This window comes from Micromys minutus (assembly GCF_963924665.1).
Source record: "Micromys minutus genome assembly, chromosome: 9".
In the NCBI taxonomy this organism is placed as follows: Eukaryota; Metazoa; Chordata; class Mammalia; order Rodentia; family Muridae; genus Micromys; species Micromys minutus.
In genome coordinates this window covers 5047360-5066069 of record NC_137978.1, presented here as the reverse complement: position 1 = coordinate 5066069, position 18710 = coordinate 5047360, and the positions used below count along the sequence as shown (strand labels likewise).

Below are 18710 nucleotides of genomic sequence, written 5' to 3'. Positions count from 1 at the left end.
ACACACTCCTGTGCCATAAGGAATTTATAAATGATGTTGCTGCACAGAGTGCTTTCAGAGTGTATGTGAGGGAAAATCACACAGCAGTCTCAGCTCCCGGGAGCTTAAGTTTAGTTCTCCCAGAAATCTGGGCAAATGCTTTCTAGGACCCGATCAGCTCTGAAAGTTCTACCCTAGGTCTCCTTGTGCAGATGGAGGGGTGATCTTCAGGGCAGAGAGAAAGACCATTGGCTGCTTCTCTCTTGGAAGCTGTGTACAGCTTCCCCATTAGCAGACAGCACCCTACACACCCAGTGAACAGGAGAGCAGTAATTATAAGTACAGATGTTGTGAAAATAAGACTTTTGCAAAGTGCATCTCTGGTCCTGAAGATTTCCCTTAGGCAAGTCCCTCAGCTGAAGGACCGCACAGCAGGCCATTTCTTGGCAGATATTTGATAACATGCTGGGTGGTATCAGCTTTCTTTATCTAGAACTTGACAGCTGCTCAACAGCCAGATGAAAGATTAGAGTCTGTGCCACCAGAAGAACACACTTGATCCTCCTCTAAAGTCTTCTCTGTAGAGTGCTAACTTAGGTGGCTGGCAAGCTGTGTGTTATGTAAGGAGAAGTTATGTTTTTTTCTTGGGACCACAGTTGACGTTTTCCTAAGTCTGAGAAAACATTTCACGTTCAAGATAAATGACGCAAATGTCTAAATTGCAGCATTCCGCAAACCATTTCAAAAAATGATGTGTATTTTTGGGAATTTCTAATAAAGCTTATTAAGAAGCCCTGTAGACACTCAACTTCTGTCTGTCCTGTGTGACAGGTGATTGTCATATTCTTACTGGTTTATGTTTTTACAGTTTACTCATTATGGCTACAATTTTCTTTTTCTTCTGCACTGATATTAAGGGTGAACGGAAACTAGATGTCTACGGGTGTTTTGCCTGTCTGTATACGTGTCTGCCTATGTACCTTGTACGTGTCTGGTGCCCACAGAGGCCAGAAGAGGGTGTCGGAATCCCTGTGGAGTTACCGATGGTTATGAGCCACCATGTAGGTGATGGAAATTGGACCTGGGACCTGTGGAAGAGCGGAGTCACCTCCACAGCCCCAGGGAAAGTTTCTAATGTGTAGCCATCCTGTTCTTTATCTTCCTTTCTAGGTAACTCTTCATTACAAAGCTATCATGTAATCATTTTTTAACTGTTAATGGTTACATGGTGATATACTCTTTTAAAAGTTTATACTAGATGGAATGAGGGTGTGTTTCCTGGAACCTTCCAGAATCCACACTCAGAAGTGGCCAATGTTACTCATTGTTCTTGAGTTTCTTCTACTCAAGTTTCCTGATGTTTTAAAAAGAGTGTGTGTGTGTGTGTGTGTGTGTGTGTGTGTGTGTGTGTGTGTGTGTGTGTGTGTGTGTGTGTGAATACATGTGTGGTGGACAAAGCTGGTATCGGTTGTCTTCCTGATTCCTTCATAGTCTGTCAAGATAGGGTCTTTTGTGTCTCACTGAATCCAGAGTTTGCCCCAAGGATTCTGTCTCTGCCTCCCGAGTGTTATAGTTACAGGTGGCTGCCATCTGTATCTTCTGTGTGGGTTCTGGGGCGGGGGTCCAAACTCTGGTCCTCACAGTTTTCCAACAAGTGCTGTATCCAAGGAGTCATTTGCTTAGTCTTCTGTTTTCTGATTTTTCGTATTAGTCCAGTTCCTTCTCCGAACTGAAAACTGGAAGAGAACTACTCATGGTAATTGCAGTGGTAAGAGCTCAGGATTAAACACTTGAGTACTGATGCCAGCCTTTCCTCACTTCAGTTGTTTCCTAGGATGGGCTGTTTTCACTCTGTGTGGGGTCAAAACGCCCACCTATGTGATAAACTTAAGTTCTTTGTGTCTCTTAAGAATTGTGCCATTTGTACCCAGCCAGGAAACACCAGCCCCTGGTCAGTTATATAGTGAGACCCCGTGTCAAAGAAAACATGCAGAAAAATTTCAGCACAAGCTAGTTTCAGACACATCCTATTCACTTTGATGTGTATTCTTAATGCCCAACCTCATATAAAGTGATGCAGGCAAAACCTAAGTGTGTAAAGTTTGTACATTATATTCAGGGAAAAGCCAAGAGCAGATGACTTCAACCTGTTTCTTTTACTTTAATTGTTTTTATAAAAACATTTCATTTAAGTTGAATTTAGAGATTAAAATTTACAGTTTAATTATCACAGAATATAAAATCTACATCTGTTTGTTCTCCATGTTCATCACATGCATTTGCAGGTGTATTTCTTACCCAAACCACAGCATGTGGAGTGATTTAATATATATTTATTTTCACTAGGGGCATAAATCAGGACATGATGGTGATTGGCATATGAGGGCACATTCTGTGGGAAGTTGTCAGGAAAAGCTTCCCAAAAGAGCATTCGAGGTGGGATTTTGGAGTGACCTCAGGAGGCCTGGGCAGCTTCTGTGACTAGTTCACCCCGTGCTAGAAGTGCTAGCTAAGTACAGAACAAGGTGCAGGTTCACGTGGGTAGTGAGTGCTCTGTTTGAGTGGAATATGGGGGCATATCTGGAGGGTGGGCATATGTGTCAGGAGGTAGCAGAGTGTGTGTGTGTGTGTGTGTGTATGTGTGTGTGTATATGTGTGTGAGTGTGTGTGCATGTGTGTGTGTTTGTACATGTGTGTGTATGTGTGTGCATCTGTGTGTATGTGTGTGTGTATGTGTGTGTGAGTGTGTATGTGTGTGTGTGTGTATGTGTGAGTGTGTATGTGTGCATGTGTATGTGTGTGTGAGTGTGTGTGTGTTAGTGTGTGTGTCTCTGTGTGCATGCATGTGTGTGTGTGTGATGGGGAAGGGCAGCAGTCAAACTGGGTCATCCACTAACCAAATCGATATACTTATTGTGTTTTCACGGCTTTGTGTCTTTCAGGAGGTGCATGAGTTATTACAGGATTATGAGCTAAAGTATTGCTATGTGGACAGGAATAAACGAACAGGTGAGAGTTCCCTTCCAAGCCCTTGATCTTTCATTTTGCATGTATCATAGAGCAGGAAAGCTTTTCATGTTGAACTGTCTTCTGGTGCTGGGGATTGAACTCAGAGCCTTTGCAGGTGCTGGCAATCATTTTGACACCGAGTTCTATTCTTCAGCTATGGAGTTCCTAAGTGTAAAATCCCATCAGTGTGACTCACTGGTTACTTTGTAAATGTGCCAAACTTTAACCAGTAAATGAATTTAGTGTAGCTGGAGTCTGATTTTTAGCCATCGAATGTTGAATGTTACATGTTAACAAGTGTTCTTCAGAAGTGTAGTATGCTTCCATCTAATGGTACTGGCTTTTACGGACCCACTGTGTGTGTAGCTTGACCTTTAGTTGGACAAAGTAGGAAACTTGCTTAGTTTTTCTGAGTATTAGTTTCATATCTGTGAGATCAGAACTCAGTTCTTTTGTGGGCGTATGATATATAAATGTTTATGAGCAGTTTTTGAGATGGTAAAACACAGCATGGATGATGTTAAGGCCACTGTATACATGTGTACTCCAGTGCAAATGGTGCCTGGGTGCTGGGACTAGAGCTCCGTGTGGAGCACTTGCCTGCCTTGCAAGGAGATGGGTGTGATCCAAGCATTGCTGTACCATCTCCCCCCACCCCCAGGAGTGTAGCTGGAGTCCCAGTGTTTATTACTGAGTTAAGAGCAGCCGAACCTGCAGTGGGCATACCTGTGAGTATCTGTTAGTTTACCTGAGGTAGCACCTTGCTTGGCCTGGGGTCATAGACTTTATAACACAGAGATAGCAAGTTGAGTACCAGCTTTGGTTACTCTCTGCTTCCTGATTGTGGACTGTGTTGTGGACCAGCTGCCTCAAGTTCCTGCCACCAGAGCTTCTGCACTGTGACAACACCCAAACTGTGAGCCAAAATAAGACTTCCTTTCTTTAGGTTGCATACTAGTTTTATGTGAACTTGACATAAGCTAGAGTCATCTGAGAGGAGAGAACCTCAGTTAAAAAAATTCCTCCATAAGATTGTGCTGTAGGCAATAACAACAGAAATCCTTAAGACAGAAATTGGTACCAGGATAGTGGGGTATTTCTGTGACAGACATGATAATGTTGTTTTTGGGTCAGATTGTGGAAGGACTTTGGAATTTGGACTAGAGAAGCCACTAAGCATTCAGAGCTTGGTGAGCAGTTTTGGGGAACCTTAGAATGTTGAGAGCAGTGCAGATGATGGTGGTCTGGCTTAGGAAGTTCCAGAGGGAAGTTTGAAAATTACTTAAAGATTATATGGGATGTTGCATTTTTGGTATTTTGAACTAATATTCTGTGGTTCTGGAAGCTGAGACTGAAGAATCGGCAGTGATTAACAAGAGACCAGAGCCATTGAAGTAAACTTCTGATGAAGAAGACAGTTGATGCTAGGCAGCTGGGGCTGAGAAGTTAGCAGTGATTAAGAAGAGACCATCATTACTGGGATGAAGAGCAGCTGAGGCTGGCACTGTGAGAGACCTGGAGAGGCCACTGGTGTAGGTGCAGCCTTGGTAGCAGTTGAAGGCCCAGGATTAAGGGGGGGTCAGAGAAAAGTTGAAGCTGGGCACCATGAATAGACCACAGGAGAGGCTGTTGGTGAAAATGTAACTCAATCTCAGTGAGACCCACAGCATTTGGAGATGCCATTGCCATGGTATGGCCACCAAGAGTAGCAGTAGTGGTGGAGTGGAGCCTGCCCAGCCTTAGACGTCAAGCTCTGTGTGCTGCAGAGGGCAGAGGGCAGAAATGACCCAAGCCTCTTGGCGGAGCCTAGAAGATCTCGAGTGAGTCCCAGATGCTGACTACTGAGTTATTTACACAATTGGAGTTTGGTTTTGCCTTGTTCCGATTGCGACTGTGCCTTGCTTCTTCCCTCTTGAAGTAAGAAATCAATTTAATTTATTTTTGATTTTACAGAAGCCACTAGTTGACTTTAAACTTTTAAAAGAGATTTTAAAGTTTTACAGAGACTTTGGGTTTCAAAAGTCTTTCAAATACTTTTGGATACTTTTAAAGAGACAACTTTTAAAGTGTTTGAATTTGTAAGGCTTTGGGACTTTTGACATTCTTAAAATGCTTTATATTGTGAAGTCCTTTTGTCTGTTTTTGTTTTTAATACAAAGTTTCTCTCTGTAGCACTTCCCGACCTGGAACTTGCTCTGTAGACTAGGTGGCCTCGAACTCAGAGATCCATTTGCCTCTGCCTAGTGAGTGTTGGGATTAAAGAACTCTATTTCACCATATCTGATGTTGATAATGAACAACAACAAAACTGTGGCTTAACAGCTATGTGTTTGTGTGTCAAGTTGAGAAGGAGTCAGTTGTGCTGGGTTGTGTTGGGTCAACTTTACACAAGCTAAAGTTATCTGAGAGAAGGGGACCTCAATTGAGAAGAAGCCTCCATAAGATCAGGCTGTAGAGAGGCCTGTAGAGCATTTTCTTAATTAGAGATGAGCGGGGACTGGCCAGCCCATTGTGGTGGGCTATAAGAAAGCAGGCTAAGCAAGCCAGTAAGCAGCACTTCCCCATGGCATCTGTCAGCTCCTGCCTTCAGGTTTCTGCCCTGTTTGAGTTCCTGTCTTGACTTACTTCAGTGGTCATGTGTAACCCTAGCTAAGACAGGTGAATTTGTCAGGTTATTTTTGTCACAACAACAGCAACAAAATAACTAGTAAAATCCAAACCAAACCAACCTTAAAAACAAGCGGTATTGGACGTGAAAGTTAATAGGGCTGTTCTTACTCCCTGGTTGGAAGACTTAGATGTGGAGTTGTCCTTGGCATGTAGAGAAGTTGCCCAATGAAAACCGAGTTGCTCTAAATGTTAGCAGCACTCAGAGGTAGGATGCTCGCACTCTGAGAGCTACATGGTCGCCAAGCGGGATTCTCCCTTTCTCGGCCCTTGTGTATCTGCTCTGTTTGAACATGTGTGAATTAAGTGCTTACAAGCTGTCCCACTGTGCTCCCTAAGGAGATGAGGCACTTTTAGAGAGAAGTTCCCTTGTGATTTGTGGATTGCTTTGTGGTATTTTAATTGGAGGCTTTTAGGATTTCTTACAAAAGTTCTTAAAATATTTATGTTCATTAGTGAAAACAGATTAAGTTGATATTACTAAAATTTAATTCTAACAAATATGAATTATTATATTTCATTGATTTTCAACTTACACATGTCATGTTTGGTTTTTTTGAGGCTCAGTGTCCCTGTCTGAACTGTGTAGCCCAGCATAACCCTGAATGTATGGTCCTCCTGTCTTCCATCCGAGCTCAGAATTGTGTTCTCTCTTCAGTTGACATGTGGCAGTTGTCCACAGTTGTCCCTTCTAGCATCCAGATCCTGGGATGAACTCACTCACCAGGGTTGGCATTGCAGAGCCATGTCACCGTCCTAATTGATCTTGATGATGTGATACAGATGTGGGAAAACTGGTTTCCTTCAGGCATTTGGGCATCTTTTACTGCACTTTCAGTTTTCCCGGTCTATGAAAGACTTTTGAGACCTTTTTGGGGGGAAAGGTCCTGTAACCTCATTTTAACTTCATTGAAGATTTTTATAAAGGCTTCACAAAAACTTTACATTGTTTTTGAGGGGGTTCAAATTTGTGTTAGAATATTCTACCACAAACAAAATCTCTCAGAATAGGTTGGATCTTATAGGGGAATACCTGATATAATTACCAAACTTTTTATTTGAGCAACTAGCCATGAAATTGGTTTAGTGCAGCATCAGCATAAAAAAAAAAGTAAATTAAAGTTGAAAACTCAGGGTAGAGGGATAGCTCAATAGTAACACATTGTTAAGAATGTGTTCTGAACAATCACAAGGACCTGAGTTTGAATCCCAGCACCCACAATACCAAGCGAGGCATGTCTGTAAGCTCCTGTAAGGGCATCTCTAAATAGGACTAACCAGGAGCAAAGGGATACGGTCGTCATGCTGGCTCTAGCTTCGCTGAGAAAGCAAGAGCTCTGGGTTGGGAGGACAGAGTCCCACCTCAAAGGGATTAGATAGGGAGTGGTAGAGGAGTTGCCTTCCTCTGGTCACCATGCACACTCATGTGGCTGCCTGCCTACGTACAATCTGCACTTGTGTGTGCAACACACACACACACACACACACACACACACACACACACACACACACGTGCAGAGAAAGAGTCCGGGGCGGGGGGGGGGTGGGGGGAAGCAGTTTTTAAACCATAACAGAATCAGGAGTGCATTGCAGGTCAGGCTTGGAGGCAGAGACACTGGATCTCTGAGTTTGAAGTCAGCTTGGTCTGTATAGTGAGTCCCAGACCAATAGGAGCTAGACAGTGAGACGCTATGTCAAAAAGTGGGAATGGGGATGGGAGGGCAAATTACACATAATAGGGTATATTTTCTGATGATTTCAGAAGAAGGTATGTGTGTTTGTATAGACTCTTAGGCATAAGGTGTATTCTTGCAGAAGACGATGGCCTTGACTCTTGCCCACCCCTTTGCTGTCTTACAGCATTCGTTACCTTGTTGAATGGGGAGCAAGCACAGAGTGCAATTCAGAGGTTTCATCAGTTTTCCTTCCGAGGCAGAGAGCTGACGGTCCAGCTGCAGCCCACAGACGCTCTCTTGTGTATCACCAACCTGCCCGTCTCCTTCACGTTAGAAGAGTTTGAAGAACTCGTTCGTGCCTATGGCAACATCGAGAGGTGTTTTTTGGTCTACAGTGAAGTTACTGGCCACTCCAAAGGCTATGGGTTTGTGGAGTACATGAAAAAGGACTTTGCTGCCAAGGCCAGACTGGAGCTACTGGGCAGGCAGATGGGCGCCTCGGCACTCTTTGCACAGTGGATGGATGTTAATCTCTTGGCCTCGGAGCTCATCCATTCTAAGTGCCTTTGTATAGATAAACTTCCCAGTGACTACAGCGATTCAGAAGAGCTCTTGCAACTTTTTTCCGGTATCCATAAACCTGTGTTTTGCCAGGTATGTATTTTTTAAGAGCTGATTTGACTTAAAAATAGCTGCATTTGTATCTGATCGCTGCCTATATCTGTATCCTGTTAATCTTTCACATCCATTGGAACCTCACAGTGGCAATTCTGATTTCTTTCCAGTCTGTAATGAGGACGCCAGGGAGATTTTAAGTCGTTCCCTTCTGTCAGTGGACCAGACTCTGTTGCTTTGGTTCACTGTGTCATAGCAAATCCATTCCATCCAGCTGTGCAGCCGTAGCCATTAAGCCATTCCTTTCTCTAAGTCATGTCACTACTGTCTCTGGGCTGGGCCAGTGCGAGGCTCTATCAGGAAGATAGAGCCTTATATCTCAGTGCTTCACTGCCGGGGACCAGCCTCAGCTTGGGTGGGGGTGTTTGGGAGCAGTGAAAGAGTGACTCAAAATCAGCCATGGGGACAAGCTTGTATTCTGCCTGAGACAGTTCTCCAGTGGTCTCTGGACACCTCCGTTCTTGCAAAGCCATGCATGCACCTGAGAGCCCACGAGTCAGCCGGAACCTTGTACATCACCTTATCTAGCGGTACAGAGATAAATTCTGTTTCTGCTGCTCCAATGAGTGACCCTTAGCTCCTGCTAAAATGCTTCAAAAGAATGGAAATTTGTGTAGTTCTGGTATTGAGCTGAGTGTCCACTCCAACCCTGCTGAGGTAGTTTTTAGATTTGTTAGGAAGCTTTCAGGTGGAATCCTTTAGGTAAGAGTGAATGTCATTCTCTGAAACAACTTCAGAAGTGGTTTTAAAGCTTCAGACATACATTAATGTGGCATCTCCATACCCCCTTACCCATGGGTCTGTCATGTTCAGGCTCTTGTCCCCAGGAAGCTGTCAGAGGGTGCACTGGAGACACACTCTCTTGCAGTCAAGGGACCAGAGGGACAGCTGGCTTCAGCAGCTCTGATCTGAAGGTCTGGTTTCAATTATAGGAGGAATTGAGTTCTTAGAGGAATACTTGGAAGAGGTAGGTATTTTTCCTTTGCCCTGCACATTTAGAGAAAGCTTTTTGGAGAAAAATACAATTTAGGAGAGTTTAAAGGAGTAAAAATGTTGAAGGGGAGAAAAATGGAAACTTGGCCCAAGTATAACAGTGAAGTAAAAGTTACGCTCTCTGTGTGCTTGTTTGAGATAGGGTTTCTCTGTGTAGCCCTGGGTGTCCTGGAGCTCAGAGACTGGCATCTGCCTCTGCCTCCTGAGTACTGGGATTAAAGGAATACGCCACCACCACCCAGCTAAAGTTAAGCTTTTAAAATAAAGGAACAGAAACATTATGAAGGACTCAGAAAGTATTTATTTGTAATGTTAACATAGGATAGAAAACCCGCACAATAGGGTTGTGTGTTTGTGACTTCACAAAGATGCAAGCTTGAGTTTATCACCTCTGTGGATATATACATACTGTGGAGTGTATATTAAGATCAGTCACATGTGGTTGAATCTCAGAACTGTGTGGTAGTGATGTATCCCTTCTTCCCTCTGCTCTCCATGCAAGTCTGTAGAGCCAGGACTTTACTGTCAGTCTGTACCCTCCTGCAGATGGTGACAGAAATAGACCCAGGTCCATGTGTGGCAGCTTGTTAGCCTGCATTTGGAAGGGAAGACTGTGCTGCTGCTGATAGAGTATCAAACCTAGACATGAGTTTCATTAATGAGATTTTTCAGTTTGACCAGATTCCTGGAACTTGCTAAATATGTTTGAAATAGAAGCTGACTGTGGCTCCTCCCCCGTCTTCATTTGATAACACCATTTTTCATTGGTATATAAATAATCAGCGTTTCATTACCCATGAATCAGGTGTTATGTTTTGAAGAAAGCTTTAATATAGTTACTTAATTATATTTTCTATTAATTGCTAATTGTGTGTATATTTCATAATAAGTAGAAGACTATTGACTGTTAAATTAGTAGGTTAAAAAAATTGTATTGAAATCCTTATCTTCGAGAACAACCGTGTCTAAGCTAGTTGGAGAAGCAATTTAATATTGTCACCAGTACAGGCTGAAGGCCTAGCTGTTGAAGTTGGACATGGTTACTGTAAACAAATGGTCATAAATAAATTTTAGAATCTCTTTTTTTAATGTGCTGTGTGGTATCAGCTTGCCCAGGATGAAGGAAGTCATGGTGGTGGCTTTGCAGTGGTTGAATATAGCACTGCAGAGCATGCAGAAGAGGTTCAGCAGGTGGCAGATGGCATCACCATCAAGGGGAGCCAAGTTCAACTGTCCTTCTGCGCCCCAGGAGCACCAGGGCGAAGCACTCTAGCAGCCCTCATAGCGGCTCAGCGCGCGGTGAGTGGCTTGCTGCTTAGACAATCTAGACTCTCCGAGCCTTCCAAGTCTAGCTGCAGTTAGTCTTTCCCTGGGCTATTAGAGTTCCCATACTCTGAAGACATTCATGTTTTTAAACAATAAGTGTATTGTTTAAAGAGCTGGCCAAGTGGTATACATCCAACCAAGCCAGAAGTTAATAGAACGAGAGAAGATTTATGAAAATGTAGTCATCTTGAGTAATTTGTGTGTGGGGGTTTGTGTGCAGATGTATAAGTAATGTATGTATTTATGTGTGGACGCCTAAGGCTGTGTTGGAGGGAGGGTACCTTAGACTACAGTTTCACAGTTTTCACCTTAGCACAGTACGTATTTGGTGGTTCAGTGAAGGAAAGGATAGATCCTCTTTTGTGAGGATTGGGACAAACGTCATGATGAAAATGGCATTTGAGTGTGACATTAAGCAATGGGTGAGTTACTGACATGTGTTGATGGGGGTGGAGGATAGGATTGCCAAGGGAATACAGATTTTATGTGAGGCAGAGTCCTATTAAAATCATTCATTGTTTATCTGAACTCTGGGTTTCATGGAACATCTAGTGTTCTTCATTAAATCTGGTGACTCTAAGGAGGCTGAGCCGGGTTAAATGTTTGGAGAGAGAGCTAAGCAGTCAGGTTGAACCACGTGTGTGGAGAGATATGACCAGGCAGTAGGTTGATGCTAAAGTTAAGGGTATGGCATAGTCAGAGGATTTAGATTGAATTTGGCAGAGGGAACGCATAAGAAACGTAAATCAGAGAGTTACAAGTAATGGGCAGGCCATGGAAAAGTCAGCCCTAAGTAGTCTGGAGATGTGCAGAAAAGCAGAGAAGGTGGGTTGGGCATGGGGGGCTGTTGTCCTTCACCCCTTTTATTACTCTGAGTTCACCTCTGACCCTGGATCCTTTGTCTCTGTTTTCAGAGTTAGCATCCTTGGCTTCTTACTCTCAGAGGTCACTACTTTAACCGTTCCTTCATTCCGCTCACCCTGTAGTGTTTCCCAGCTGGAATTGCTGAGTCTAGTCCCTGACTGGTTGAGAATTGTCAGGGCACTGTGTCCTCTTAGATGTGGCTTGGTGCCCCTGCAAGCGAAGCATAGGGCTTCACTGACCCCCACAGGTCTTAGCGTGTCTGTTGTTTCCTGCTCTCAGCTCTGTGAGATGATTGTGGTGCCTGTGAAGATCAGGTATTACAGACAGGCACCCATCTTTCTTCCCCTCACTGCTTCTTTCCTTCCTTTTCAGCATGCACAAGCACTCAGTGCCCAGGATGTACATGCTCAGAGATGTAAAAAATGTCCCTTTCCTGCTCACAGGGAGAGCCATGCCTCCTCTTGGCCTTGTTGGGCTCCTGGCAGTATACCCAGCTGGGGGCTCCTGACCCTCTGTTTTCTTCCTGGTTTTGCCTGTTGAACTAGCCCCTTCCCATCTGCCATTAATATCTTGTGTTTTTAAGGGTGAACCTTAGTTATTTAACAGGCCCCATTGGCACCAGTTCCTAATCTTCCATCTGCTCTCTGCCTCATTCAGGTAGCATCCACCTCCTCCTTCAAGTAAGTTGCTCTCATGAAGGGATTTATATGTGTGTGTATGTGTTCATATGTGCCCACATGTGTGCGTGCACGTGGAGGCCAAAGGTCAACATTAGATGTCTTCCTTAATTTTCAGTCACTCTACCTTATTTGTTGAGACAGGATCTCTCACTGAATCTGGACCTGGCCTATGGAGCTAGACTGCGGGGCTAGCAGGTCCCCGTGGATGACCTGGCCGCCTCCTTCCCAGCACCAGGATTAGGTGTACATCATTTTCCCCAGTCTTTTCTGGTCCTCCTGCTTACATGACAGATACTTTACTGCCCAGCCCAGCTTCCCAGCCCCAGGGACTTCTTCCTGTGCAGATCTGTTAAGTACTCTGCAGTGTTGGATTTTGAGATCTCTGTAATATTTAAAACGCCTTCAGATGTGAATCCTGCCAGGCCATTTTGTTTTCTCTCTGTCCTTGCCCAAGCTGATTGTGCCCTTAAAGGCTGACATCAGTGGATTCTGAATTCAGTCCTCTCTCCCTTCCCCTCATGGACTTCCTTTGCCATGTTACTACTTACTAATGGCAAATCTTTAGCATTTCTAAAGAAAGTTGCTTCTCTTCTAATGCTGGCTCTTCAGTCCTGGAATAACTAGATATGGTTCGCCACTGGCTTTGCCTCCCTTTCCCCAGTGTGATCAAGGTGTCTCCCTCCACAGGCCCCACGCCGTCCACCATTCTTCTAATCCATGGGGCACACATGTGATCTCTTTTCCTCAGGTTGCATTATATAGCTCTCCCTTCTTCTCTTTTAGTGGTGCTCACTGAATGTGTATCACAGTGGTGTATGAGACCTTCACAAGCAGGTAGCAAAAACAGCGAGGAAGTGTTGGTTTGTTGTTGTTGTTTAATGTTAAACGTAAGTTGTTAGGAATAGTGCGCTTTATGGACTCTTGGTATGTGTTTTGTTTTTTGAAATCAAGTTTCTGAAATCTGAAATTTGAAAAAAAAAAAACAAGCAGGCAAAGTTTTTCTGCAACAATTCAGATAAATCCTCTAGTTTATTTTGCTGAAACTATGTCTTATTCTGCTTTCTGTTGCTGTGATAAACTCCATGACCAAAATCGACCTTGAAGAAGAAAGGGCTTCTTTGGTATACTACTTGCAGTCGTTCACTGAGGGAAGTCAGGGCAGGAACTCAGGGCAGGAACCTGGAGGCAGGCACTGACGTAGAGGCCATGCATAATGCTGTTTGCTGGCTTGCTCTCTGGTTTGCTCTGTCTGCTTTTTTATCTACACAGGACCACCAAATCAGAGGTGCTTATTGTCCTGATAACCTGGTAAGTGGGCAGAATCATCCCTTATAAATCATTAATCAAGAAAATGCCCTACAGACTTGCCCACAGCTCTATGAGATGGAGGAGTTTGTTTTTTTGTTTTTTTTTTTTTTTTTTTTTTTTTTTTTTAATTGAGGCTCCTCTTCTCAGAAGACTCCAGATTGTATCAAGCTGATGGAAAATTAACGCACAGGTGGCAGTGTGTTTCATGGAAGGCATCCTTTTAGTTAAAAAAATGTTAGTGTAAAAAATAATTGGTTTTGTTGTGACGTTTTCACATACATGTCAGTGTGCCTTGCTCACTTCAGCACCTGTCCATGTCCCCACAAAGTCCCTCTGCCTTCCTCTCATTCAAACATGTATGTTTAAATCTAGAATCTCTATATTTGGAGTATTCCAAATAATCCAACAGGCAATGAATGCTCTTTCTCTGTCCCCTTCCCCTCTCCTCCTTCCCTCACTTTCTCTGCTCACTCATTTTCTCTATAACCCTCATTGGGCACCCTAGCCCAGGCATTGCTCAATTTGATTTAATAGTATTTTTATAGGACATAGCTTTGGAGATGTGCTCAGAAGAGGCAGGCACTTAATTTTGAAACCATGATCACTACTTAATTTTGGAATTAAGACAACACTAATGTCACTATCATTAGATGGCTTCCGCATCTTCTCTGTCTCCTTCTCTCTAGTTCAGGATCAACCTGTATAAGTAAGGCTTTTGAGAAGCTGAGTGTGCTCTGTGAAGCCCCACTCCTTGGGGATCTCCAGAGGGACTCATTGATGACTACTGAGCTCGCTCTGTCTGCGGTGATTTTTGTTTCATTATTTTTCCTGTGGTGCCTGTGACTGCCTCGCGATCATCCCTCCGTGTACGTTTACCATTTGGTATATTCCGACTACAATGTCTTGGCATTTTAATTTATGTATGTGAAGGTTCGTTCTCTTGTATGTGTGTGCCCCGTGTACACTGCCTGGTGTCTGAGTCGGCCAGAAGAGAGAGTCAGATCTCCAGGAACCAGAGTTCCAGGCACTTGTGAGCCACCATCTGGGTAGGAATCAAACCCCCACCTTAACCACTAAGCCATACCTCCAGCCCCCTACTTTGAGTTTTTGGTTAGTATAAGAGGAACTATTTGTGACTTTTAAAATGTACACACCATCATACTTTGTTCTTATTTGCCCGTGTGAGCCCTATTCTTTTCTGACAGGCTCTGCTTCCTCCCCCAAACCGTCACTCTTCTGAGTACATTACTGCGGCGTGTGTGTGATTTTTGTAGTTCTTTATAGAGTGAGGATATAACATGTTTAATATGTCGTAAAAAACATTTCCCTGTTCTGTGGAACATCCGTCATGCTCCTGACTATTTCTTTAGTCTTGTAGGAGCTTTTGAGCTCAATGCAATCTCACGTGTCCATTCTGGGAGCTCTATTAATTCCTTTCCTATGAATACAGAAACTTCTTTCCTGTGTCTGTATTGTATCTTCTCTCTTTTCCCCTAACAGTGTCTGAGTTTCAGGTCTTACGTAAAGCTTTTCATCCATTTAGAGTTGATTTCTGTGCTTACAGAGAAATAAGGACCTAGCTTCATTCTTTTGCATGTGGATACCCAGTTTTCCCAACACCATTTGTAAGGAGATTTCTTTTTCTCAGTGTATGTTTTCAGTAGCTTTCTCGGAGATAAGGGGCTGTAACTCCCTGGGCTGGTTTCTGGATTGTCTACTTTGATCTCTTGGTGTATGGCCTGTCTAATGCCAGTAGCTTTGGTTACTGAGATGAGCCACTGTGGTGAATGAAGCCTCCAGCACTGAGGTTTCTGCGTCCGCTCACTTTGTCATTTCACATCTTTTCTACTTCCTTATGAATTTTATGGTTACGAATGCCAGCAGAATTTCGATGGGGATAGGCCTGAATGTGTAGGTTGCTCCTAGTAACATGCTTACTTTGACATAAGCAATTCCACCAGTCTCTGAGCAACGGGGGCTCTGTATCCTAGTGTCTTTGGTTTCTTTCTCTGTTGTCTTAGCCTTTCAACTTGAGGTTTATTACTGGGTGTTTCAAAGAGGTATTTTAATAACGTTTATTTTCTGATTTCTTTCTTGGCAAGTTTGTTACTGATATGTTAAAGTTACAGATTTCTATATGTTGTATATCCTGCTATTTTGCTAAAGGCACTTAACACATATAGTTCTCTGGTAAGTATTTGGAGGCTCCTAAGGAACAGAAACTGTACATGCAAATCAGAATACCTTAGCTCTTTCCTTTCATATTTGAATCACTTATTTCTTGTTGTTTTAGCTAAGACTTTGGGCATTCTGCTTAAGAGTGAATGGACATCCCAGTCTCCTGGTTTCAGAGGAAATGGTTTTGGATGGATTTCCATGGCTAGTGTCTCGGCTGCGGGTTTCTCATAGAGCCCCTAATGATGTCGTCGCACATCCTTCCTGTTTCCATAGTGACTTCAGGGCTTTGATCCCTGGGATGCAGACCTAGGACTGAGGCCTTTCCTGTATCAAGTGAACAGTAATGTGATTTCTGTCCTAAGGCATACTTATGCATGCTGTATTGTATTTCTGGATTTGCATATGTTGAACCATCCTTGCATCCTTGGAGTGAAGCCAACCCTGTCATGGTCTTTGATATTCTTAATGTGTTCTTGAATTTGGATTGCAGGTTTTTTTTTTTTTTTTAAGTGTTTTTATGCCTTTTTTTTTTTTTAGGAAGTGAGTCGGGACTTTGTTGTTTTTCCTCCTTGGTTTTGGTATCAGGTTAATGCTGACTTAGGTGGTGGTCTTACTCACTCTGTTTCATGGGTCACTGAGAAGCTTGGTGTCAGTTGGTTTGGTGAACTTTAGCAGTCAGTCTAGTGGTAGGTTCTTCTTTGTGAGGAGACTTTTTGTTATCTTTCTCTGTTATTCATATCTTACTGATTATTGATCATAGGTGTCTAGGAATTTATACATTCTGACCTCTGTGTCTCACTGTGCTTGTTTACAATGAATCTGTAAACTTTTACTTTCAGGCGGACTAATCGGACTTTTCCCTCTCATTAGTTCAGGTCCTTTCAGGTAATACTTGTTCAAAGAGCCTGCTCTTTGGTATCTGCTATTCCTTCAGCTCCTGATTCATGAAATTCACTCATTAAATTCATGTAATGACTGCTTTCGGGTTTGCCTTGTTCTGTTTTTTCTAAGACATTGAGGCATATATCTTATTATTTGATTAACACAAAATCCTATCCTCTCATTGAAACAAAATCTTGTCTGGTTATTTTTCAATGTAAAGACTTGTAACTATATATTTTCTAGCTATATCCCCCAAAAGCTCTGGTAAGTTATGTTACTGTTATTGTTACTACTACTATTATTATTATTATTATTATATTAGACACTTAAAATTTCCTTCCTAATTTTTGTTATTGACCAGGCTTATTTATTCAAGATGTCCAGTCTCCAGCTGTTGGTGTAGCATCTGTGATGCCTCTTACTACCGATTTCTAGCTTTATTCTATGATATAAGATACAAGAGGTTATTCCAGTTCATTTGTATTTGTTTACAGTGGCTCTATGACCCAGAATGTGATCAGTTTTAGAGGACACTTTGTGGACTGCTGAGAAAATAGCAGCTTTGGCTGTTCCGTAGATTTGTTAAGTCCATTTGGTCTGAGGTGTAGTTTAACTTTGAGATTTCTTTGTTGACTTTTCAGTTTGAATGACCTATCTAAAGAGCACGGTACTAAAATAACACAGTTATTGTATCAGGCCCTATCTGACCTTTAATGAAATTGGGAGCCCCAGTGTATGATGACTATTTGCAATTGTCTCCATGAATTATTGCTTTTATTAGTACATAATGGCCTTCTTTATCTGTTTGGTTTTCAATGTACTTATCCGACAACCCAATAACTGCTGGCTTATTTGCCACTTGTTTTGCTTCACTTTGACTCCTAGTCTGTTGCATCTTTGCTAGGGAGGTGTATTTTTTGGTGATGTCAGCTAGTTGAATCTTGTTTTTCTTCCAGTCAGCTCATTGGCATGTCTTTAAGTTGAGTTGAGGCCATTTACGTACACTCAGGTTATTGTTGAGAACGTAGTGTGTTGGTTGACTTGTTCTTTCTCCCTATGAGTACTACAGTTTGCTCAGTTTACTTGTGTTGGGCACGAGACATACGTTCCTAACTCTGTGTATCTTCTTTTATGAAATTTATCTTTTCCTGAGCTCTCAGAATTGAGGGTTTCTTCCTCTTCAGGGTTACAGGATTCCTTTAAATACCCTCTGCAGGGCTAGCTGGATGATGTCCCTGGATCTTGACACTCTCCCATTGTTTTTCTCTTTGGAGTACATCTTGTCTTTCTTATCTTGACATTTCTTCTTCACATGGTCAGCTTCTAGCCTACTGTATTGCGTTGGCTTGGATTGTCCTTATTTGTCAGTTTTAAAAGATGACAGTTCTGTGTGTTCAGGCCATGAAATAGCTGATTCCATGCTTTCCTGTCAGCCTGTGCTCTCCTCAGCTGTCTTCCAGGGCCAGAGGGGCTCAGGCTCCCTTATTTACACTCTTCCCAGGCCCCCAGGGTTGCTCAGTTTTAAGCAGTAGATTAGCTCTCTACATAACACTTGGGGAACTTCTCTCTGCTCTTGAACAGACTCATTGCAAAGTCACGGTATCAGCATGATAGGCAGCCAGAATTTCAGGCTTTGATAGCATCGTGGCCTGTCCTGTAGGTAGGACTGCTGTTGGGATTCTGTAAACCCCACCCCTCAGTTACCTGGCAATAGCCAGGTATGCTCTGCCCCAGTGACCTGACACTATAAAAGGGGCTGCTGGACCCCTCCTCTCTCTCTTGTTTCTTGCTCTTGGCCTCTTGCAGCCTTGCTCTCCCCCCCTTACCCGTCCTCTTCCCCTTCCCTTCTCCACCTCCCTCCACGTGCTCATGGCCAGCTTCTTTTCTACACCCCCCCTCCCGCCTCTACTACCCTCTTAATTCCCCTATGACTTGAATAAACTCTATTCTGTACTATACCATTGTATGGCTGGTCCCTCAGGGGAAAGGAATAATCAACATGGACCCCCAGAGGCATTTCCCTTGCCCCCAGGCCTTGCCGCACCTCCATGGGCCATATTCCTTCCCCAACTCTCTCCATCCCTTTTCTAACGTTGGTGCCAAAACCTGGGACATCCTCTTTTAACAACTGCCGCTTTCTTTGCTGCTGGACCTTTCTTCCTTTTTTACCCTTTCCTGTGTCTCTGCACTCTTCAGCTGCCATGTCCTCCTGAGACTCATTGTTTTTTAACTTTGGACTTGAGCCTGTCTTTTTCTTACCTTGGCATTTCTTCTTCTTGTGGTCAGCTTCGAGCCTATCACATTGCCATAGATTTTCAAGAGTGCTTTCTCTGTTGGTGATTTCTGATTGTTCATTACTGGAAAACGTAATCTGTGCTGTTGATCTGGAGGTAGGTAACGTGAGCTTTGTGTCTTGTTCTGTGGCCAGTTTCTATTGAGCATGGCATTCATGCTTGGAAACGGCTCATGCACT

General features: G+C 43.2%; 1 protein-coding gene across 1 annotated transcript in view; it reads left to right on the top strand.

Moving 5' to 3' along the window:
* RAVER2 (ribonucleoprotein, PTB binding 2) overlaps positions 1–18710 on the top strand; it is a gene marked incomplete at both ends in the record, with an annotated part of 68438 nt that overhangs the window by 21265 nt on the left and 28463 nt on the right. Inside the window, 3 exons of the mRNA XM_080921906.1 lie at positions 2922–2988; positions 7516–7985; positions 10107–10298. Coding sequence (XP_080778032.1) covers positions 2922–2988; positions 7516–7985; positions 10107–10298 — 729 coding nt within the window. The remainder of the gene's footprint in view (positions 1–2921; positions 2989–7515; positions 7986–10106; positions 10299–18710) is intronic.